At 42.2% G+C, this 25,631-nt stretch overlaps 1 protein-coding gene across 1 annotated transcript in view; it reads right to left on the reverse strand.

The window, feature by feature from the left end:
- LOC102697231 (ras-related protein Rap-1b) overlaps positions 1-25,631 on the reverse strand; it is a 58,740-nt gene that overhangs the window by 19,559 nt on the left and 13,550 nt on the right. The window contains exon 2 of the mRNA XM_015352857.2: positions 3,001-3,090. Coding sequence (XP_015208343.1) covers positions 3,001-3,060 — 60 coding nt within the window. The 5' untranslated portion in view covers positions 3,061-3,090. The remainder of the gene's footprint in view (positions 1-3,000; positions 3,091-25,631) is intronic.

A 25,631-nucleotide genomic window follows, 5' to 3' on the forward strand; every position in this document is an offset into this window, starting at 1 on the left:
CATACCACCAAAGAGGAGAAATGGTTCTTTGCTTTAAATCTCACTGGAGATTTGCCTGGAGGTCATTTCTTTTTCATATTTACAATCTCCAGTATCATTTGAAAATTAAACATGTCATATAAGAAAAACATTCATTATATGAAATCACAGAAAAGCGGTCAGCAAAAACATTCACCATTGATTTTTGTAGTGCATAGACTGTTAAAATCTGGAGTACCGAGTTGCAAATGTTGTGAAGCTTTAGATTTTCTTGTCAAAAACATTTTAGACCTCAAAATACAAGGAAACACTATCATATTAGGTATAATTACATAGTGAAATGGGAATCTAGATTGTGTAGAATTAAACCAAGTATTCCACAGAACACGAAGCATCCATATTTTCCTTGAGCTGAACAGAATGTGGTCTCCACGAATGTATGTAATTTAGAATCATTTCGATACCAGCACAGTATGTGGCTTCCGTTTAATGATAATATGGTGTGGTAACCATCACTGGTTATTTGACATTTTCATGAAGAACCATGCTACTGCATAAACTTGAAAAAAAAATTGTTTCATAAGGAGATCGAATGATAGCTTAAATTTTTTTGAGCTATTTAGCTTAACTATGAATATAAAAAAAGTAATTACCTACAGGTTTCATAACTGAAAAGGAAGAACCCAATTTTTTTTAGATTTTTGAAAAACATGCAGCTGCACATATCTGGTATGAATATACTCAGACTGTTAATATAAACCTCACAATGAAAGCACACATCTGCATTGTCCAACAGGGTTATCTGCTACAGTAAATGTAATTGTTTCTGGATTTATCAAGCCAGTTCTGGACACGCAGGGCTTTGGAGCTGCACAAAAACAGTGCAGCACACTGCAGCGTGGGGAGAGAGGGGGAGCAGGCAAGGGGAACTGTTCTGTCTCACGCCTGTGACACGCCTTAAGACTGTCAGGGGAGACGTGAGAGCTTCCCTACTTTCAACAAAGCATTCTTGAACCCAGAATGTTGTTTTGATGAATGCTGGTTATACAGCAGTTCAACAAAGCAAAGAAATGTAGTATCTGGACAATACCATCTCCTTTTCACACTGTACCAAACCTATGTATCACGCACCACTTCTGAGGAGGCTAACCTGACTGATTCCACTTAACCAATAAACAGAGTACACTTGGTTATAGACGGAAGCATCCTACTGTCACTTTGATAATAATTGTAATGCTTGATTGACCCTGGGAAGCTATAGGAACTGACAGTTGTGCACGTGTATGCGTCCATCTGGTACTCACATCTGAGAACTACGAGAATTTACTAGAATTGCCTAGCAAACTAGTCATGCTTAAGTCTGGAAAACATTTGGCAAATAACACTTAATTTACACAAGTGCAGAATGCTGGCTTCATTCAAGAAAAGACGATATGAGATCACTGGATCAATTAGCTACTAGCAAATAACCTAGTTGTGCCAAATTACCTCTCTTTTGTAACCTTATAATTTAATGTGCTGTTAACGGGCTTAGATACATAATAGAAACATAATTCATTAAAATACTATTATGTTTGTTCACTACTGTTATGTCTATGTTCAAATTTCTTTAGTAGGTTTCAAAGCATCAATACAGAAGATTGTAAATTAAAAGGATACAGTACACTTGTCAAGTGCACCCAGTGATTTAAGAAGGGAAATGTCCATAGATCATTTCCCTTACACTCAAAGGACAGAGAGCACACTCCTGTCATTTCTGAATATACCAAGAACACTTTCCGTTCACACTGATCATTCGCAACAGCACCGAGAACAGTTATTTTCTTATTTACTGTGACTGTATGATACTGAATGCAGGATAGGAAAAAACCTGCCACACCACTCCCACGTCCTATCAGGTATACAAGATTGGATCCACTAAAAATAAAACTAGGGCATCATTGGGTCCATCATTAAAGAAAAGGCCTAACATAATGAAATAATGAGGGAAGAAATAAAATGAGAAAAACGTTAAAAAAAGGAAGTTAACACATATGGCCTCCTAATAATCCCCCTCTATGAATTGGCTACATTACTCTGCTCTCCTCCCCGCTGATAGCTGATGTGTGGTGAGTGTTCTGGCGCACTGTGGCTGCCGTCGTATCATCCAGGTGGATGCTGCACATTGGTGGTGGTGGATGAGAGTCCCCATTACCTGTAAAGCGCTTTGAGTGGAGTGTCCAGAAAAGCGCTATATAAGTGTAAGCAATGATTATTATTATTACATATGGAGGAGTACTACATTTTTGTAATGCATTTCAACAACCAAGTATTGCTAATAGCAGGGTATAAACATTTGGATATGCAGGATAACAAGGGGCTATGTACAAAAAGGTGTTGGCTTACTACATAACCGTTTTCAGCAGGAGTACATTTTCTCTCCAGCTGAAGCAAATAGGAGTGAAATGCACCCTGTTACGTAAGCATCTGCCCTGAGTGCATCTTGAGAACGGCCTCCACTGAGGTGTTTTCCCTGTGGTGTGATTTTTCCTGTCCTCTGCCATCAGGAAACTGAGTAGCAGCCCAGTGTGAAGGCGCCACAGAAGAAAAACTAGCATTTCCCTTGTGTGCTGGGAGAGTGGAAGGGGTGGGGGGGAAGAAAAACAAATGTGTAAGATTCTCACAACCCTGTAGTGACCTCTGTGGAGCATCTCTCCAGAGGTCCCTGGGGACTTGAGGCTCCCAGACAGAAAAACGACGCTCGGCACAATCATGGCTTGTTTATTTTCCGAAGCTGAGGAAAACCCCGAAGCTCCCTACACAAACCTCTGAGAAACATTCTTCTCGAAAGGGCGTTTCTGGTTGCTAGACCACTATGACTGAATTCTCATTATGAGATTTGTACTATTGCCTGTGTATTTTCATTTCTCCTTCCCTCACTTTGAGCATATCTACTAGTTGTTACCTCCATACAAGGCAGATCTGAGTCAGTACAATTCAGGGAAGAGCTTAAAAAAAAATCAGGTGTTAGAAAATACTTACCAGAGCAGATTTGCCAACACCTCCTGAACCAAGGACTACTAACTTGTATTCACGCATCATGCAGCACTTCAGTTATCAACGTCAACAAAGCTGGAAAAAAAGAAAAAAATGGGAATATTAACAGGTAACCAATAATTGAACAAGCTGACACTTCACAAACACCCAACAGTCTTGTCACTTAGATGACAATGTCTTTCTGGGGCCCTGGGTGCAATTTCTGGGGTGCTCTCTGTGTGGAGTTTGTGTGTTCCTCCTTCGTTTGCGCAGTTTCCTCTGGGTGCTCCAGTGTCCTCTCTCAGTGCAAAGACATTCTGGTAGGTTCACTGGCTTCTGGGAAAACTGGCCATGGTGCAAGCGAGTGTGTGCATGTCTCTGATGGACTGGCGTGCCCCGTCCAGGGCGTGCTCTGCCTTGAACCCCTTGCTTGCCAGGATAGGGATCCCCTGTGACCCCGAATTGGACAAAGTGGTTTGAAAATGGATGAATGGACCTGCCATACAGAAACTAAAACCAGCTTCATGATCAATTCCAGCTCCAAGCTAGTGAGACACTGGAATTAAAGACTGTGGAAAACAGACATGCACATCAATAAATGTAACTAATTAATATTCGTTAAATGGAACTCTTAAAATGCTCTGATATGACTAATTTAAATCATACACCTTGCAAATGTAATTAATTTCTTGCACAGATACCACACGCTTTAGTAATAAGCTACTTATTATTTCACTCAATGCAATAAAATTTCTTCCAGCTGAAACCAACTTGTTTATTTTTTTTACGAATAAAATGGGAGACACGAGAATAGAAGCTAGAGAAGTGTTATACAGCTCGGCCAGGCTACTGAAGCATGGAAACAATCAGAAAATCTTTGATCAAAATGCACTGAAGCCGTATGATCTGCCGGCTTCTGGAAGATAATGACAGTCAGATGTCCAACACCTCCACAGCTGCATTTCTTTTCAGATGGGTGTTGGTCTGTGTTTCACTGTTCCCCTCAGTAACTTCCTCTTTGCAAGTGCTTATTCTTTCAACTCTACAAAGATACTTATTGGTATTTAAACTTCCTACTAAATTTACCTAAACAAAAAGCATCAAGGTACCATTCCAAAAGAACTGAATTGAAAACCAGTGATGCCACCAGCCTTCAGTTGTAGAATTTAACATCCTCGCCCAGCTGGAATACTTGACACCCTAAACTGGTCACCAATGTGCATTTTGAGGAAGACAAACATTCCCAGAGCCCTGTTTCTTCATTCAATGGTGTAAAAGCACCTGAGCCTTAGAAATGGGCAAAGCATTCATGTATAAATGTTTGACTCTTGATAGTGACATTTTTCATACTGTTTTTACCACAGACAGAAAAAGAACTAGGAAGTACTGCATCAGTACTCCAAAGAGTTGACAAAATCTGTGGGGTAACAACTCCACATAATACGCATTTTTCCTAATGGAACAATTCAATAAACCATCACCGTAAGAGAGGTTTCAGTACAAAAGACTCAACGTATTGGGACAGACCACACCAAGGCTGATCTCATACCTTACACGTAGCACACACCCCTCCATACTGCCCACACAGCCCTGAAACAGCCTGAACTCCAAAGCAACCCTCACTTCCTCTTTCATCCTGCTCATGATCATTTGGCTGACATCCAGATGAGTGGGGGTGGGATATGATAACACAAATTAAGAATCTATTTTCTGCACCCCCCCCTCATTAATGGTAACCTAGCAGTTGGTTGTAGGTCGGCGGGGGGGGAGAATAAAAAAGATCAAATGGATTTACAATAAAAAGGAAAAAGACTACATTTACATTCAGAAGGCCACCTCCTACATGGCAGCACCTTCTAAGCTGCGGCACAAAGTTAAAACCAGGAGAAGCTCAGAGAGCAAGCCATTCAGATACATCCTGTGAAGATGCAGTGCCGAACACTAAGACCCTGTATTAAACATAACACTGCTGCATCTACGAGACTTCAAGCGTCAGTCCCAGAGGAGCTCAGGGAAAGCTCTGGGAACAGACAGCGCATCCAGAGCACAGTCAGCACAGCACTCCTCACCCCACCCCAGATCTCGCACTCTGCAGTGCGCGAAAAGATCACCACCACTCTTCCGCAATCCAAAAGCATACAGCTACTGAAAGAGCTCAGTTTTAGCTACAATTAAGTGACTGAGCTTTCTGCGTGTATAAATTAGGGACAGTAACCATACAGTCTGCGATCAGGTTTTTAGCTCCTGCACAGGAATTGTGTTCATTCTGCTTAATAGTGCTGAATACCTTTGAACCCCTTTCAGCTCATGAAACAGGTGTCACTCTAACAGGATATGGCGGGGTTTTCTCACAGAACGCAGATAATAGCAATTGGGGATTGCACCGATATGGACAAAACGTTTCAAGTCTTATAAATTAACAAAATTAAAAGATACAGGGTGGTATAAAGGAGGAACCTAAAGTAAGAAAATATTATTAGTAGCTCAATTTCAGGTTAAACACAGACTCATGACTGTCGAGGAAAGAGGCACCTTAAAACTGTCATTTACTGCAAGTGGTTTAAGTACATCTCAGGCAAGAGAGAAATAAAAAGTAATTGATTATTCACAAGGGAAAAAATATTTAAGTAATCATAATGACCACAATTTATTAAAAGGCGTGGTAGGAACAGGTGTTCCATTATACAAGACTTTTCCGAACAGTGCAGGTTCATGATGCTGCCTGTCCTACGAGAGTCCAATACAGAATCCCAGTCATTTTGACACAACACATGCAATCCAGTTCTTAATGCCACAGCATTCTACAGAGCTAGAAACTGTGGTGAAACTACCATTATTTTTTCTGCCCCTCCCACCCAGTTGCTAGGAAGCACCAGCAGCAGCGGTGTGCAGGTGTGTGATTCTGTGCATTTTACTGTGCCAGGAGTCTGCTTTAAAACAAAAAAAAAAACACAAGGTGAAACATGATCTCCCCTTAGAGCCCATTTCTGCCATCTCCCAGTGCACCCCTGCGCGGGAGATCTTAACAAGGCTCAGCACTACGTCCACAACGGGGAAAAAAAAGAAAACCCTCCTCAACAGCACAGAAAGCAGAACTGAACAACCAAACAGTATGAACACACAAGAACTGAGACTTCAATTGCAATAAAAACAGAAGTACTCCTAACACAAAGACAACACACAGGGGTAAAAGGCTGATACAAGTCAAAGGGAAAGCACGCTGAAAATATTTAGCTTATGATGCCGCCGCTTAACAAAAGTACAAAAAAAACTACAACGTATGCACATATTCTAAAATAACACTGGCTTAAAACAACCAACCAACCAGCCGGCCACGCCTTGAGCTGCTGCATTTCTAACATCTTGGCTTTTCTAAAACCGTTCATCAGGAAGTGGCCCACTGAGCTGTGACACTGAGGTGTCTCGGGAGAGACAGGGCAGACTCGAGGTAAGGTGTCATCTTTCCACTTCAGTGAAATTAACAATCTGCCTTGAGCAGGGGCGGTGGGCTCAGAAATGCCACTCTGGTATCATGTTTTGCAGTCAAGAGCAGTTGATAGTGATGCAAGAACCCTGCTGGCCAGTTGTCATTTTCAGTACCCTGGGAAGGCTACTGCAGATCTGCTAAATATGTCTTCTCAAATAATTAGGGCAAATGATTGCACCATTGTTCGGCCTGAATCCACTGGTCTAATTGTTAAGAAGTAATTGGGAAATCGCTGCTCAAAACAGTTGCACCCACACTGGAGTTACATACTCTTAAAGAAATAAAACACTACTAAGTAGGTCAACTATGTGACATCAGTGATTTACCTTTAGGGTGTGTTACAGACAAAAAAAAACACAAACGTTTTAAAATTGATATAAACATGCACCTCATTCCAGTCTCGCAGCAAAAAAACTATTTTGATCAGTTAGCCCATAGCTTATTTTAAACTCCATTATAAAGAATCTTGGCGTTTTAGATAGTATAAATGTTTCAGAAGTATACTGAAGCAACCTGTAAAGCCCCATACTGTTGGGACGGTTCATAACTAACTTTTGAAACTCACAGTCGACTCGTGTTTCTCACCGAGAGGGTGAAAAATAGCAGTCACATGAATTAAAATTTCACTCTTTGGGACCATGTGTACAACTCTGCAAAATAAGAAAAATAAACAGAGTGATCGGGAAATCACTCAATTTATGAGGCATTTAACAGTCTAGTTGCACAATACCGATTAGCAAGTTCCATTAACAAAACACAGATTAGCCCTTTCAGAAAAACCTAAAAACAGCTCTCAAAAGTATCAACTTCACTATCTTGCCAAAGGAAACTGTTTATAATACAGGTTGGCTTTGGTACACTGCAGAACACTTACGAAATGATTGCTCACCAGAGTCAGTTTCTTACATTTCAGAGGCCTAACATTAACACCTTAAGTGCTGCTTCAACCGAAGCAGGCAGGGAGCACCAAACACTGCAGCCTAGACGCACTGAGCTCTTCTACTGGTGAACTGCATATGAATTTTAGCACCTTGTTCTGTGCTTAATTCCAACAGTTCACCCTTATCTTTCCATTTAACGTCTGCTCTGCTTAAACAATCAACAACAGTGCCCAGGTACAGCTTCTGAATACGGAACATTTTTTTCCACTATCAACACTGCACTGGTACAGACGAAGTGAAACGGATTACTACCAGCTCACTGTCACTGTAACACTCGCAGTTTATTAAAAGAACAGAAGAAAGTGACCACATGTAGAAATACATCCATAGCGGAAGTTCAAACGGCTTCTGTGTACTTGAGCTGCAAGTAATCTCGGTACCCTACACAATTCTAGAGGCAAACAACACAATAACATGCAAAACCCTCTGAACGTCAAGGTGCGTTTACAGCAGCTGCTGTTCCCCGAGCCCTCCCCTTCTTCATCCTGCTCCTCTCCGCTACAGTGAAGAGACCGGGCCTGGTGGAGAAACCAGCCTAAGAGATTTCTAAATGCAGAGGCTGTTGAGCTCTGGCAGGTTTTTGCTTTTATTACTAAGCTTACCAGCACAAAATAACTTGTGCACATAAATGCTTGGAAGCCTTCCCTTGCCACAAAGAAATGCATGGAAAAAGAGTGTGGAATTGATCAGCGCATTAGAAGCTCTTTAAAGACCTGACTAACCTGGCTGCCATGCATTGTCTGGCAGAACGTTTCCCTACGAGGACTGTAAGAAATGATCAACAGATGCATGAAAAAGGAGACCTAGTTATTTTTTTGGTCTTAAGTTAATACCAATTGCAACCCTGAACATTTGCAGGGTACTGGGGAGAAAAGAGATTAGGGAGGGAAGGGCTTTCTCAAGCTTATCAGCAGATGGAACAAGGTTTGAGATTTCCTTACACAACTGCCAAGAGTAAAAAGCTCTGAAACGACTTTAATCAGTGGGAGGAAACCTGCCAGATTTTATAAAGTACAGACAGGGTTACATGCCGATTTAAAGAATGAATGCAGGAATAACATGCGCTACTTGATCTGGGATGCTTTTCCACTTGATGTCCTATTTCACCATATGCTTGAAAAAAGCTTTTAAAGCTTTTTTCAATGAATGAAAAAAAAAATCAAATACATAAAACAATAATAGAGCCTAATTTTATGAGAGCCCCTTACAAAAAACAAACTGCTAGAACTACATTCTGAAACCACCTGAAGTAGAGAAAAAATATTTAAATTCAATAAATCCAACTTGTTTTTTCCAGTGGACAACAATCTGCGCATGAACCCACAGAAAGGTCTCCTCCTACTAAAAGCTCCGGAAGGTTCTGTATACTCTTAAATGAGATGATCCACTTCTGGGTTCCTTGAAATAAAAACAGGTCTTCTTTTAAAGTGTTCTCTGTGGAACAAAAGCAGAAACATTTGAAGGTTCTGGAGAAAACGCGGCTGCTTTTCCTGTAGGGTCTCCCCTCTCCGAGCGGAGAAGGACACCTGCTCGCTCCCGCGAATCTTTACTCGGGGTGGAAAGTGCCACTTGTTTGCAAGAGGCTTTGCCTGCGGTCTTCACCAGAGCCGGCTTCTCCTAATGAATCCCTGCTCTGTCTTTGTCTCAGCGCTTTGCCGCAGACGCGGAGAGAGCATCCTTACTGCTGCTGTTCTTGGCATTGTGTTAGCCGAGGCTTGGTAGCCAAGAGAAAGAAAGAAAAAAAAAAACACACAAACATTCGAACAGAAGAGATGTCAATTGAGCAATGTGAATGCACTGTATTACAAATGCAGGTGATCTACAAAATACTGGGTGCAAGCTTTTTTTCCCCACCTGAGCTCTGAACAAAGAACAAAGCAACTCATGTCTGAAAAACAGGAAGGTGACTGGAGGCTGGGGCAAAAATCCAAATGTTTCAATTGTAATGCAAATGCTGTTATCTTGTACTTCACCTACAGAAGGGTAAAATTAGATTGATACGACATTTAAATACTTTGTTTTACAACCTTTTTGTGTTGAAAAGACAGGGAAGTTTGCAGGATTGTGCTTATTTGCTTATTTTAAAACAAAGCCAGACGGAGTCTTAACTATTAATCTCTAGGCACGTATGAAAGTCATCTTCATAAAGTGAACATCCTTGAACACTCAAAAAACAAAGACATGCCTCATAATGCTTTGTTAGGAGTGCCAATGCTACACTTTCATAAGACACTAAAAATATCAACATTGGCCTTAAATACAGTATAAGCACAATTTCTAGTGTGTTTTTATAAGATAACTGATCTGAAGATCTAATCCAGCCATTTCTTGAAAAAAGCTGGTAGCTTGTTCCAGACTCTCACTCCTATAAAGCAAAAAAAGTGTCACCCTTTCGTCTTTTTTAAAGCACCTTCCGTTTCAATTAAAGGTTTCAATTTATGTCTCACTGCCAATTCTGAAGAAGTTCACAAGACTGATGTTTTCAATGCGTTCAAGGCTAAAAAGACTTCTCTACCTGGAATCATCCATGTTCTGCACAAACTGGCATTGACAGGGATAGTTTTTATTACAAAATAAAAAAGCTACATTTAAGAAGGTTAATTTTTTAAAAAAGTCTCCTCAATTTTTAATGAACTTTTGTAAAATCACATCTTTGTGGCACATTTAAATTAGTGCATCCAAAGTTTCTGTCAAAGAATTACTCAGCTTCCTTCAAATGTATTATGGTAACAAACAAGTGACCCATCAAACTTTTTTTGGCCGCAGTGTATTTGGAGATAAGACCTGACAGGAAGTAATGCTTCTGTTTCAAAACGTGGGGAATTGAGGAACTGTGAGCCCCATTAACAGATCAGAAATAACGAAAAGCAAACAGTTCATGTGCTTGTGCAACTGACCAATAATTCTAGAACCACTGGTATCTTGACAGTCATGTCCAAGGGCCCCAGCTCAGCCTCATAAAAGGTCAGTGCATAAAAATCTTCAGTGGTAGAGAAAATCTTTTATTTTATGTCCGTGCCAATGTTACAGAAATTCCAATTAAACCTCCACACAAGACCAGTAGTAATTTTCAGACGAATCTGCTCTTCAACTCTGGAAAAAAAGGGGGACTGCCCAGAGGTCATATTTCATATGCCAAGAACAATCAAGAACCACTCCAAGTTATGTTCCACAGAGCAGCATTAAAATAGAAAACCTTTCTGCACTGGCTTCCAATAGAATAAAGGAAATAAGTGCACATGCCCTGTGGCTGCTGGCTGTCCCAGAATACCACTTAACACAGAAATGTAGGTCAGTTAACAAAAAAAAAAGGTCTATGGTCTTTGTTTAGACCCCTTTAAAGCATGACCCTCCTTAGGTTTAAAGCAGGAATTAACGTCGTTCCTCCTAAGATCCTCTTTCTCAAGTTGAGGACACGGGTCATGTTAGGTTAAGGAAAATGTAGTCTCCCTTAGTTAAGGGTTGGGGAAAAAAAAGACAGCAATTCAGGATCTTTGTGTTCCAAGTGAAGCAGCGCTACAGCTGGGCTATGAGGCGTTCAAAGGGAGTACAGTAGAGCCTTTTATCAGACATGGCATGAGCATCCAGTACACTGCAGCTGTGATCAAGCTGAACCTCGCAGTTGCCTCAGCCCGGCAGCAGAGGTGAAGAGATGCTGCTTCCCAATACATCGGATAAATGATCCGAACAGGTTTATCTGCGCGGGAAGGTCAGGTGATTAATGATGCGTTTGAAAGAAGAAAAACATGCGGCTAATCCAGTACTGGGTCTCTATTATACCCTAATAATGAGGGCTGTGAGATTACGGGTTGTCAGAGGGCGATACTCACTGTGGAAAAGGAGAAATGTTAAAATTACAAGCACAAACCACATGGAGCATTCTGATACTTTAGGAAAACAGAGAAGGCAGAGTGTAGCCAAAAAACAGCAGACTCACAGATCTGTCAATGTGGTGGCTTTTGACTTAAATGTAATCTGGAAGTAGATGGAAGATTCTTTTAATTAAAGCTGAAAAGCACATTGCTGTGAACTGCAGCGAGATCAGAGCGTTATCAAGTTAAAGCAAAGACGAAGCCAAGCTCTGCAGAGCTGGTGTTGCTACAGAAACTGTCAAACTCAGCTGACTCTTAGGTGTTCTGCTGAGCTTTGTGAAATGTGAGTGAAATACAGCCTTAACTAAGTACGTTACAGAATGCCTTGGCATCAGCATGTAACACTGCTATGAACCAGGCCAAAAGTACTTCAGGACAAGTTAGTTTAACCTTTACTGTTGTGGGGTACGCCAGAGTCCCAGCCTTCCCAACTGGATGATCGGTGCCGAGGGCGGAATGGGATTAGTGGCCAAGGGCTCTACCGATGCCCTGTGACACAGTGACACCGGTAGCTATCTGGGCAATTGCAGGCTGTAGGTGAGGTATGCATTTCTCTGAATCTCTGCTGAACCTCTGGAATGCTGCTGCCAGGGCCGAGGTAAGGTTTCCAAGTCTTGAGCTGATGCATGAAAAACACACAACTGGGTGGCCATGTGAGAAATAACCACAGATTCTAAATTGAGAAACAAAATTCAAATCACAGTACTATGATGATGATTAATAAAATAGTGTATATCTTTTTTTTTTTAGAAGTGGTGGTATTTTCTCTACATCGAACACTGCACATTCTGTCTGTACTATATTAACTGTAACCATACCAAACCTTTTATAGATAACTACTGCAAAAGGGACGGTTAGAAACAGAGGCCACAAAATTACAGAGAGAGCAAAATTTAGGGAGTTTTGCATTATTTTCACACCTTTAATGCTACTTGATCTATTCAAAAAACAAAATGAATACCTTAGTTTGAAGAAATATGCTGAATGATAGCATGTGGGACATGAGAGTGTTATTTCAGCGTACAGTGCAGGACACAGGAAAATCTAATCATTGTTATACTCTGCCCAATGACATTTAGCTATGGAAAAAGGAATTATCGTGTCCCTCTGGACTGTTTTTAAAGAGTTTCAGCCAACTTCTTAAAACATCCTCTGTTTTAGCCAAACACAGCACAAAGTAAGTTTCATCTTGACGTAACTGGATGAACTCTCTGATTTTGAAACATACATGATGCAAAATATCTAGATAAGAACAGAAAGACTCTGTTTAGCTTGCTCAAGGAAGATTCATTGCTTGATTTTCAATGTATTGGAAGTGTCTCTGTTCCCAGTCATAGAAGAGTTCCACAAAACACATGAAGCGTGAGATGTGGTTGCACTGTCCATATACCAGCTAAAAGAACATTTATGTTGAAGTCTGTCACCTCATTAGTCTCCAACATACCATAAACTGTAGGAAGCTGATTTTAAGGCAATCACTAAAGGAGGAGAACAACGTGATATTTATTGCAGAAAATGCTGTGTAAATCAAACCAGCATGTACATATAAAGCAGACTGATGGGCTTATTCCACAACTAGGGAAAAATACTGCGCAGCAAGAGGCGTGTACATTTTCTAGAGCCCACAGAAAAAGATTTATACTTCATTAGCTGCCACACTGTGACATCTGTTATTGAATTCAGAAGAGTCAATGCATTTCTAAATTGTCAAAGGAGAACAGTGAGCACACGCTACCAAACACCCCCACACACAAATCCTCGTGCTAAGACTGGAAGCGCTAACCTATTCTTAGGGATTCAAGCAACCCTGCCTGGGGTAACTGCAGTACCAATTCTCGCAGCATACCCCTCACGCTGTTACAGTAGATTATGCCAGACTAGAAGATAAATTGTTCTGATTGAGCATCTCTGTGCCCTTCCTGAGCTGAAGAGCAGAGCCTGGAAAAGATTCCAGCTGTTGTACGGGAGCAATTTCCCTGCCAGGCTTCCAGTCACCTGGGTTGTAATCAATGCAGAACTGGCACACCCACAATGCCGTTGCAGAAGAAAGCATCTCGGATTATTCCTGCTTTTGGTCCTTCATTATTAATGCAGGAGCGGGCTCGGTTTTACTCCTACCCAACTCTCTATCTCCAGGATGTACTGCAGTACACGACTGCCTGTCTACAAGTGAGGAAAGGGAAGCAAAGCTTTAAGACTTGGGTCTAGTGGCAAAGAGTACCATGAAGTAACTTAATATTTATATAATACTATGTTTTTTTTTTTATAATGACTTAAATAGGATAAACTACTCTCCTACACCCTTAAGCTCAAGGAAATCTTCAAGGGAAACAAAGGAGAAAATGTTAAGTCTTTTGCACATAGGAGGACTATAATTAAACTCTTCTTCTGGGTGGAAGGAAAAACTTGCAGTCAAACAGAGGGGAAAAAAACGGTTATTATCACAGAAGGGAGAGGGTTACTCAAAGCACGCCTACAAGACCTGCTTCCATTAAAGTTGCTTTAACGAAATGTCCGATTACCGTGGCACCACAGGCATCTTGGTCCCAAACGGGCCGGGCATCACCTATTTGCAGTGTGGCCCCCTGCTTCTTCTGAACACTCGCCTGCAAGCTCAAGTTCTTTTTTTTTTTAAATCGGCGAGGCAGAACAGCTAAGGCACACTTTAACGGGCCTTCCTAACCACACAGGTAATGCAAAGGTCAGGCCGTTGGAGCAGAAGACGCCAGAAACCCGTGTGGGGGAAGAAAGGGCCGAGGGCAAAGTTGAAAGATCTTCAGTGGAGCACACGGTGGGTCTACTACAAGGAGGTCTACCCTACTGTTAATGGATTAATACCGTCATACCGGCCTCGCTAATGAACGGGCCTCTCGCTGCTCGAGGCAGCTCATTACAGCCTGGCTGGGAGCTCAGCCTGAGAGAGCGGCATCTTGAGCTAAGCTCCCTCTCTCTCTCAGCTGCTCCGCCTGGCAGAGCCGTGCCAGCCTGACCTATGGACTCGCCTCCCCCTCCTGCGGTGGGCCCATCAATTTTTCATATCGGCGGAGGGGAATGAAACACGGAGCCCAGCAGCTTGTTGCTTTGCAAATAACGGGGGGGACTTCCTCTCCTCACAGAGGAGAGAAAGGCGCACGGAGCCGGAGAGAGTGAGCTGGAGACTAGCTCACTCTAATTAAACGAGAGACAAACATCAAATAAATAACCCTGTAAGGCTTCATATGCAGCCGATCTCAACATGCGGTGTGAAAAATAAAAGCAAAAAAAAATCGAGCCTAAATAATTGACAAAGTCAACGGCATATGCTGACGCTCAAAAACAAATCTACTGCTTTCTGCTGCGTTCTTAATCGAAAATAAGAATAGCATGGTCAAATGAGCTGATTTGAAAACTCAATGAATAATCCAGACGTGCTCACAAACCAACAACTACCAACCAGAAAGTGGGCAAAAGAATACATATTACATCAAATGATACGTTATTAACAACATTATGAGAGCTAAGACTTCTAAACTGCTTATCTTCTCAAGATAAGATGATACTGTACAAATCTTATTCTTTGCCATGAAGTAACAACTTTTTTTTAAGCACCACTTTCATTATTTGCAGACTTCTGGGGGCGACGGTAATAACATCTTCCGCAATAGTCTCCACCATTAAAGACAATTCATTTAGTCTCTCGGCAAGATTATTGCTCGTGCTCTCTGAACATACGATTAATCCCACACTGCTCCTGCAGCTGTCAACAAGCCCTTGAGTGGCTGAGGAAAAACAAACGCAGTTTTCAGTGAAGAAACGCGTGTAACTATTAATCATTCATCACTACAACTTTTTTCACCCATAAATCGATCTTTCCTACCTTAATTCTTTAATCCTTCACCACACCAAAAGGAAGTCAGGGAAGTCATGTGCTCTAATATAAAGAGTCACAAAAACGTCCTCTTCATGAAACTTCATGAAGAGTAGGACAGTTATGGCTTTACTCCGTGTTTCCTGGTGATAATTTCATGCATCCTGTTAGGAAAAAATTTAAATTTTCCTTGGGTATTGCAACTGTTTAAAACTGTGAGAAATACACTTTTTCCTAAAACTTAATTTGGCCTTTGATTCATGGTGGTGTAAGCTACTTGCGTGCCACAGCTATGCATGAGGATATATATGAATTAAGCTTTAACTCTAGTGTCCTAACAAGATGGCCTTAAGCATTTCAAGAACAGAAAAGGCTGTATTAATTAGAGGGTCTGGCCCCAACCTAACCCATAACGCAGTTATGGAAATATGCAACACAGCTGTGTCTGAACACCTAGCCATAGAAATATCTGGATATGGGCCACAAACCTGTGCCGAGTTTATTCGGGTTGTTATAAGCCTAGCTGGACAGAAAAACTGCACACACAGGCCCTCCAGGGCCAAGACTGGGGATCCCCAGTTTATTATCAAGGGTACTGCCTGTTCAAATTCTGCATGTGACAGCACAGCTAGGAAACCAAAGCACCAGACACACAGTAATCTGGAACTTACCATAAGGTGAATCTCTCTTTAAACCCAGCGGTTTAAAATCTGCCTCTGTTGGTTTGGAAAGACTGATTCACAAGCAAAAAAAAACACGTTTCGCCATTTACACCAGCGCCTTAAACAGAAATTGCTTCCTGGGTGGATACATGCATTGTTTAATTAAGAATTGCTCATTGTCAGTCTTTGAAATAAAACAGGAACTCCTACCATGGACTAATTACAGACCTCGAATTAAGACTGGGACAATCAAGTAGTCCATCAAAACCATCTACTGTTGTGCACTACTGATAGGCAAGGCTCTCTGTTGATACAGATCAGGCTTTTGCCCGATACTCTTCCTTGTGTTACTAGACTCTGTGCTGAGAATCATGCCGACAGTTCAGCACTCTGCATTCAACGCTCCTTGGCACTTGACTCTTCCATTCTGAACATAAGCAGCCTAGGACATGTAGGCACTGCTTCACGTACAGGACAAACAGACAGGCCTTGAGCTAGTCAGTCATGGTCTCCTGATCAGGAGCAGCTGTGTCTCAACTCCCTTCACTTCTGCTATTGCACACAGCAACAGAACAACACTCGCGCCAAATAACAGCTGTCTGCTTATTATGACAGTTTGAGCAAAACAGTGATTTACAAAATTGTTTCTTCCTCTCTTAAATATGCTGTCAGGCGAGTAGCTCCGCGTTTTCTTCAGAGCCACAGCTTGTCTGTTTGCCGGCCGTCAGTCCTGAGCCCACCTTTCAGTAAAATCTAGTTACTCCCACTAATACATGAAAGTAAGGCAAACAACACTGTCTCCACGCTCTCCGAACACACTAGTATAGTTTTTTTTTTTAATACATTAGGAAAAGGATAGAGTATACTTCAAGCTATAAGACTGGGTGAATCTCAGTAGTCACTGTAAGGCTCTTATCATGGGATCAAAAAACCACAACCGTAAACTCAGTAACAGTAACAATTAATACACCTTTGCACTGCATCTCCCACTGTAATGCCCTGTTAGTACAGTACTTGTTATTTGCTACAATTTTAAGTCTCTTCTCTTCCTACAGCCCTAGTTACACATATACAATACAACCCATTTCTAGTAAATGTTATATTGAAAGTAAAAACAGTCTCTATTACCTCAGTTCTACAAATTACACAAAAACCCTCTCATGCTGAGATTACAGAGATCTATCCATCTCATGCCTAAAGTCCTAAAAAGCATAACATTTTCAAAACAGCCTAAAGCAGGATATGACAAATCATATTCTGCTAACAATACCTCAGCGAAAGTTTAGTTACCCCAGAACATAAATTATAATCCGAAGATATATAAAAAAAATGTACAGAAATTGGCCATATCATTTACAGTGCTCTGTGATAACTCAGCATTTTTATGTAACCAACTTGTAAATGACTGTTTCGGGAGTTGCACCATTTCAAGGCACAATGCTGCTTTTGCAACCTGGGTGTGGATGTTAAGTGGCCTCAGCTGTATGACACCACTCTGGGCTCCCCCAGTAACGCTGCGGCGGGGGTACATGTACATCCCACTTGGCTTACCGTGCAAGAATCAAGTGCAAGGTCAGACACAGTACTGGGCGCCAGTAATTCCATTTCAATTAGAGCCACACAGAGCGTCTGGAACAAATATGAAGCAAACATCTGCTTTCCAAACATTACGTAACACCCCCTTTTCACAACAACCTTTAAACGGTTTGGAAAAACCCTCATTTCAGCTGAGCCAACACCCCACTGACTCCGTAGATGGATGCAGAAACAAAAAACCCAAACAGGTCCAAATCCATCTTTCTCCCCCCAGTATGTGCCGGCTCTGGAACGCGTGGCTCTTTGAACGGCCGAGAAGAAAATGCCCAAGCTGGTTTCAGATTTTGCATGTGAGAACTTTAGAATAACTAGCCTGCAATTTGCACAAAGCAGGTTAGGAGGGAGAAGGGAGGCACGTCTCTGAAGAAGAGCGTCAGAGGCGCCGTTAAAGAAGGGACATATTCTATACACCACACTGCGTTGCCACACTCTGGTCTCTTCGCAGAAACTGCCACCAACACTTTCATTCTGCGTTCGGAGCGATTCTCATAAGGCTGTTCTTGCATGTGCATGTTTTTCTTCTCACCGAAAAAAAAAAAAATACAACCACCCCCGATAACACAGCTCGCAAGTTTCCAAGCAATGAGTCAAACAATTACTCACTCGCACACAGTCACCCAGGGCCTGTCACTCAGGCTGACAGACTCGGAAGGCTCTCCGGCCCCTGGTCCTCTCGCACGAGCCCCGCGGAACAACTTGCCGATCGGCGTTTTGGGGCTCCTGGAGCTCTCGTGAGCCGATCTGTCAATCCCGTCCCACCCCGAGCGCCCCCTCAGTGGCAGGGGGCCCTGACCTCTTCTCCGTTGAAAAAACACACCAACCCAGCCGGCGCGGAAAAGCGGCCGCGATCACGGTGGCCTTCAGATCGTGTTCAGCTCAGGTGTGACCAACGCGGGAGACGGAAGACATAACGAGCTGTGCGAGCAAGAGCGGGCCTGGGCAACGGGGAGCGACTGCAAGGTGAGGGACTCGTGAAAACGAAGGGAACTCCCTTCAGCAGATCTTTGGTTATGTTTAAAAAAAAAAGAAGCCCTGCATGTTAGAAAAACATCCAGGGGAGAGCAAAATCAGAGGAACTACTACATGGTCAGATTTTAGAAAGCAACAATACAACTGTATGAAGCATTTTGCTGTCGATCCACACAAAAGAGGTACTTAATTTATGAATGTGCATATCACATGGGACAATTCTGTATTTAGAAAAAAAATGAGGCATTTATGTTTCGTGTCTACTCATAATTTGATAGTATATGGAGACTCTGCTACAGAAATCATATGTGCGGTTGCCTCAAAGGTATTTCAAAATCTTAACTTGGCAGGAGAAGGGAATTGTTACCATGGAGGGGAGTTTACTACTAGTATTTGGACTACTTGAGCCGGGAGTGCATGGAGCTTATTTAAATAGAAACCATCACTCAGAAACTTTACAGCTGCTTTCCATTGTACTGGGTGTCCACTCAAATCTCTCCTTAGACCCCGCTCCCTATGACCACGCAGGTGGGGCCTCTCTTGCTTCAGTATGTTTTTCTTTTCTGCTGCCTGCTTTCAGTTAAAAGGAAACGATATCCCTAGTAACAAGACATTGTGCTTAAAGGCTTCAAAATAAGCTGGAACTGAGCGCTAGAGAATGTTCACAGAACAGCATGAGAAGAAATATGGGAGTAGCTGTTCCCGTCATAAAAGCTGAAGAAAAATCTCTGACAAACACGGTCTTGATATTTTCCATTATGGGCGATTTGGAACTTCTGTATTAATAAAGCCACAGTTTTAGAAGCTAGGATGTACTAAAATATGGCACGTTAACCATTCGGAACTGTTCCCTTCTTTTTCGCAGACATATCCAACCGTCTGTTTTCTAACCATTTCATGCCATTCGGTGCTGTAGGAGGGCTGGTGCCCACCCCAGCAAGCAACGGGTGAAGGCAGGGTACACCCTGGATTGGACAAAAGTCCACTGCCTGGCAGACACAGACACAAACGTGTGCATACTAATTCCAGAGCCAGTTAACCTTCCGGTTTCCTCCCATACATAAACCTGAACAAACTCCAAAGAATACAAACAGCTTTTACTTTCTGCACACCTGAACAATTGAGGTTTTATGGTGCATATGTTCATCTGCCTGCCTATCCTTTACTGTGATATTTGCTGTGAACAGAATCCTGATAATTAGAAAGAATGCAGTCCTCACATCTGTAAAGTCCTTAGGGTGGAATCTATTACACTATCTGATTTTATGGATTTTTGCATTTGATGGAGAAAATTTTTAAAGCTCACTCAGAAAACATGAGTAACACGGTATCTCTACAATAATACGATTATAGACGATAAGGATTTTATCCCAGCAAGGGAAAATAAAAAAAAACAACAACCTGAAGCTAGAGGCTGGGCAGACTTATTAGGTATTGGGCTTTCCTGATTGGTTTTCTCCAGAGTGTTTACACAGTCCCCCGAAGCGTGTGGTCTTCTGTCAAACTGGCCCAGTCCCTGCGGAAGGGAGGGGAGCCTGCGAGAATGGAATTCCTCTTTGAAGAATGTTAGGCAGGCACCTGGGTCAACAGCTCCTGCCTCTGCTCAGCAGCTGCGGCGTGAATTTACACTGGCGCGGGGTGCGGGAGCCCTCCAGTTCCACACAGACGGCTCGCAGTTGAGCCTGCATTAAACGAAAACAAGCTGCAGAAGCATTCTGTCAAGTCTCGCACGCATACGTGCGCACTGAACGGCTGTGTGAGCCCACCTGGTACAGTCATTCCCCACCCTTAAAAAAAGTACCGGTCAGTGTCCCTCAACGGTGTATCAAATGGATGGGCTGCTATAAACCACTGTTCAATTATTTCAAAGTCCTATAAACAAAATTTCACAGAAAAAGAGAGTCCAAGTTCATCTGCACATTTACAGCTTAATCCTAGTCATTATATCTGTGCCTACTAGACCCTCGACTATCCTGCCTACAACAACGCCAACCACACGAACATGGAGGAACTGATTTGACTTGAAGGCAAGCACAAGGCCGCCACCTCTACCCCTCTCTCCCTGTGGTTTCCCATCTTTTCACAAACACTGACTCGTTACTTGAGCTCAGGCATCCCTTGTCACCTAGACAGACTGTAACGATCATGGCTGGACAGCAGCAGGCCTCCGAGCTGCCTCGCCGAGTAAACACACTCTTACACGGTCATTAGGCTGCTTCCAGGGCTGGGTCAATCCTTGGTCCCTGCCTGTCCTGCGTGTTCCACAACGCAGAGCTCGTCACTGCCCGGTGACAACCTGCACTGAGTCCGGCAAATCGTGTGGAAGAAAAAGTGAAACAAGCAAGTGAGTAAAAACGGTAGAATATAAAAGTTCACAGACTGCGCTACAGTCTGATTTTAACAAACCTTCTGAGGGTATCCCAGGTATATCTTTTGCAAGGACAAAAGTCACAGGTGTAAAAACGACACTATTATTTCCTCTATAGGTCTCCCCGCTACTGCAGGAACAGAAAGAAAGCTCTGTACACAACTGCCACATCAACGTAACGCATGAAGAAGTTCACACCGGCATCAGGTATCATGACATGTCAAACCGAAACGGAGATCTGATCTGGTTTTGAATGGGCTCTCCATGAAATGTCCTTGCTACAAAACTGCATAATTCATACAGCTTCTGTGACAAGACAATCACAGAGAAAGCCACATGAAAACAATCGACAATAGTGCAGTGCCACATCATAACTCAATATTATTAAGATTTTGAAAAGATGCTTGGAAGATGAAAGACAATAAAAGTTGGTATTCCCAATGATGCTTCTATAGCATCTGAGGGGGAAAAAAAATCTAGTCTTCTGGTTTTCTAAGGAATAGGAATCATTTCACAGGTAACAGAAAATGCAGTCACCACACTGTGACAAAGTACATGAGCATTCTTAAACGGTTCACTGGGATTCCAAGAAATATCAATTTACGGCAAATGAGTAATTTGATCGAAGAGAAAAGAGCATGGCAGCACCAATTTAAGGCAATCTTTATATGAAAAGGATCAGAAAAAATAAGGGACGTTCACGAGTGTTTCATGCAAAGGGCCTGCAATAAAACTGCAGTGAGTCACCCCTCCAAAGGAGCTCAAAAACGCATGAGGCAGGAACCAGGCTGCCATTCGTTATGACATCGGCCTCATCTGCCCACAGTGACAACAGGCATGGATTTATTTAAACAGAAAAAGAATTGTTAAATGAAAGGTTCATGTACTGCACACACCATTTGAAATGGCAGAGGCTGGATTACACTAACTCTGGAGAGGTTTCAATGGATAGCACAATGACGACTTGTGTGTTTAAGTTTCAGCTATGGATTTTCTTTCCCTTTGTTAACGCGTCAGTGTTTAATGCCTGCCTTTGCCAGGGAACCTGTGCAATACAGGAATGTAACTGAACAGCCTTCTGTAGGAAGGTTACCCATGATGAGCACAATTGTAGATTATAACACTACAGACTTGAAAACTTAGTTTGGAAAACTTCAGTTGACTGACTTCAGCTGAACTGGCTCTTCTAAATGAAAAAAACAATCAGGACTTTTCTTTGAGCAGGAAATGTAGGCAGCAAGAACACATGGTTACTGCTTTGTTTCAAAGAAACCAAAAATGAGATTTTAAATGTTCCTCTGGCTAGCCCAGAAGAATGAGGGATATGTTTAATTTAAAGTTGTTAAACCCTAGATCACAAATGCATACTTTTTGAAAGAATTGTTCCACCACTTAAAACAAGGGTGGTCATACAAAGCCCCAATCCAGTCGATTAAATGGGGCACCACATTTCTAGACACTGGGAAAAATCTGTATTGACCATTTAAAGAGGCAATGTCTTTGCTTACATACTTTGGAGACCTTAGGACCGAGAGTGGAGCATAATGATTTCAAATGCGTATACCACAAATGGTCTTTCCTGATTTAACTGTACCAATTGCCAAGTGAACTGATCAAGGTTTAGGAGTTTCAGGTTTATACAAACTGGCGATTTCTGGGTGACTGTGGATTTTGGCTTTCCCAGACTAAGACTAACCTCCCCCAAATGAGAAACAAGAACGTGAATAATTCTATAAGGATGAAGGGCTTTTTCCCTGATTTGCATGAAGTTTTCAAAACCACTTTCTTTAAATATAACACCCTAGAGTTAACCCTGAATCTCTTAAACGCCTGTGCAGTAATTGTACACAATTAGTAATTGTAGTTGTTAAAACTGCTGTGGTAGGTGACCGTTTGCTATTTACTTGGCTTAAAATACTTTACCAAAGACTGTTCAAGCAAAAAACATGCCTAGTACTGCTGGAGAAGTGATTTTACTGATATCTTTAGCACAGTGCGATGTCACGCAGCCGAGGGGTTTCTGAGGTAATGCCTGGATTACTTCAATCGTCTAGAAGTGCAAAAGGAAGGAGGCGCACAGTGGCTGAAGGAAGTGAAAATTACAGAATGGAAACTCACCCGGAAAGAAAAGTCTTTACAACCATCTCGGTCAGCAGTCCCTCTTATCCAGAGAGCCACCGGTCACGTGAACCCCAATACACAGCGACTACAAGATGTTAACACTGCCCATACAGACCCATACAAGAGCCCTTCGCCATCATCACACCAATTACTTTGTCTTCCAACATCTAAAACCATTTTAAAAAGTCAGTTTTATGCAAATACCACTGGGTGTTGGCGATCATTTTTTCTACAAATCAATAACTAATGTAAAGATTAATTTAAATGACTTCCGTTCCTTTTTGGAACTTGAACTCCATAATGATTACCATTTGATGAGATCCAGTAAAGACAACAGGACTTTTGTATTGTAAAAACAGCCCTATCCTGAACTGTCTGGGTGACGGTTCATAAAAGCACAATGCAAGGGTTATTCTACATACATTGGTCTCTTCCACAGTTTACTAGTTTATTCACGATGCTTAAATAGAAAATTAAGGCCAAAATAACACAATACATTTATATGATGCTACTCCCAGACTTGGTGATGCCACAATGTTCTGCACAATATATTTACTGACCCCCCAAAAAACTCCAGATCTTCACTGCTAATCCAACTTAGCATTTTTACAATGCATACGGGTACAACTGTCCACAGAAGTCAACTCACAGGAGCTAGGAGGTGAAGCAGACTAATTTGTTATCTCTTTAGCTGTGAAGCAGACCCAGTCTGAAAACGTGAAGGCTTGGGCATCTATTAAAAGAAGGGATTTCCAGCAAACGGAACTGCAAAACCAGTAAATTAACAGTCTGCCATTTCTTTATCTTGAATGTCGCTCTCTGCTCCTTTTTAGATAGGAATCTGCCAAGGGTGGGTCACCAGTGTATTTCACTTCTTGTTCAGACACACTGAATCATTAAAACCGATGTGCTGCTGCTCTCGTCAGGTTACTTCCTCAACAAGTCGGGGCAGTGCAGGCCACTCCAGCAGAGACTTGGAAGAAACAGGGAAGAGCAGTGTGCGGCAGACACACTGGAGCGCTGGAATCGGAGCCGGAGGAGGAGAAGGCTCCTTGTCTTCCGTCTGTCGTGATGTCGGAGGAGTTTGGTTTTGTACAACTGAGTAAAACTAGACTTGGAGAGTAGAGCTAGAGACACGACTCTGACAAAATTATGACACGCTATGCAACTGCAACTACAGTGTAGTGGCTAATGAAAGCTGTAGCCAGACACTGACAGTTCAATACGTTTCAGGAAGTCTCTTACACTGGTATAGTGTACTACATCAAGGATATACATAAAAAAATATCCCACGTAAACTTTAATGCTTGAAGCACTAGAATTTCATGTCTTGAGATTTCCTACAAATAGCTTGTCCTGCTACAACACCAAATACAAGAGCTGGTCAAAACCAGAAAGAAACCTCAACCTGTTAAAGTTCAGTTATCCACATCTTCTTCCCTACCCAAGCTCAAGCAGATTAAAAAAAAAAAACAACAACAAACAACTTAGCTGGCCTTGACAACCAGATATATGTAGAACAGGAAGCGACACAGTTCTGATGTCAGATGAACCCAGCGTTGCATTCTGCTGAGAAACCCGGCCAAAATAGGGACGAGGGGTCAGGCAGGAGGAAATGCTTGCTAGCTGCGATTCCCGCCCATGCCTCTGCACTACCGCGTTTCCCCACTGTGACGGTAATGAATGTCAGCGGTCTGTCTCCCTGAAGTCTCTAAAATAACACAGCTCTTCCGCATATTGTGGGTTAAGATCTAAAGATGACGGTGTCCGAGTAGATCTTCGTATACAGTATACTCCTCTTTTTCAAATGTGTTCAATTCTGATAATGCCCTTCCACAGTAGAAGCATCACGTTAGTTCTAATAAAGAAACAGACTGCACCCACAAGGCACCTATTGCTTCCGATTCATTATTTACTTCAAGCCTTCGTCGGGGGAGGGTGCCACATCAGATATACCGCATGTGACAAAAAACCACTTTGACTATGTGTATCTTACATAAGCAGGGTATATACATTTGGGCTGCCAGCCTTGTTAATGCTATGAGTAATATTAAAGGATTTCCCGTTAGAAGACATCCTGAAAGTTGATTTTGCTTAACACAAGTGTGCTTTTAGTCCATGTTGTAGATCCTACAATTCCAAGAAGAATACCTTTCATAGCTGAGCCTGTGCGTACAAGACGGGTCCTGTACAGCCCGAATGTAATTCTTCCAGCCTCGCGGTCCCATTCCAAAAACAGCAATTTCTCTTTCAACAGCTCTGTGCTGCGCACAGTCTCGCCTTTGTGATCAATTTTGATTTTAACTACACAGATAACCAAACATTCAGATCAGTTGAACATTTGATAGTTGGCCACTTCTTTCACACAACTGACTGCACCCACAAGGCTGTGTCAGGATTAAAAGATCAAATATGCCTTGGAGAACTTCCTCATCAAGGTTGGTCAGGTTATGAGCCAAGTCTCTTAACAAGGCGATACCCCGGGGGAATATAAATGTAAAAACCCTATAGGAATAATAGTGGTTTATCTCACAAACGCTGCTAGTAATTAGAGCGCAACAGCCACTGGAAGTGGTACTGGATTCACGTACTGTATTCAGTAAGTTATTAAGTTATTCAACCTTTACACTTCCATTTTCTTGGAACAACCAATTTAGTGGCCCTGGGTGACAGGTTTTTACATATTAACAACTCATCACATTGAGCTCTGCACTGTTGCAGCTCTTCACCTTCTACAAGGTTGACACAGAGATGCTTATCTGCAGGCTGAGCAG

Source organism: Lepisosteus oculatus, chromosome 7 (assembly GCF_040954835.1).
Source record: "Lepisosteus oculatus isolate fLepOcu1 chromosome 7, fLepOcu1.hap2, whole genome shotgun sequence".
Lineage (NCBI taxonomy): Eukaryota > Metazoa > Chordata > Actinopteri > Semionotiformes > Lepisosteidae > Lepisosteus > Lepisosteus oculatus.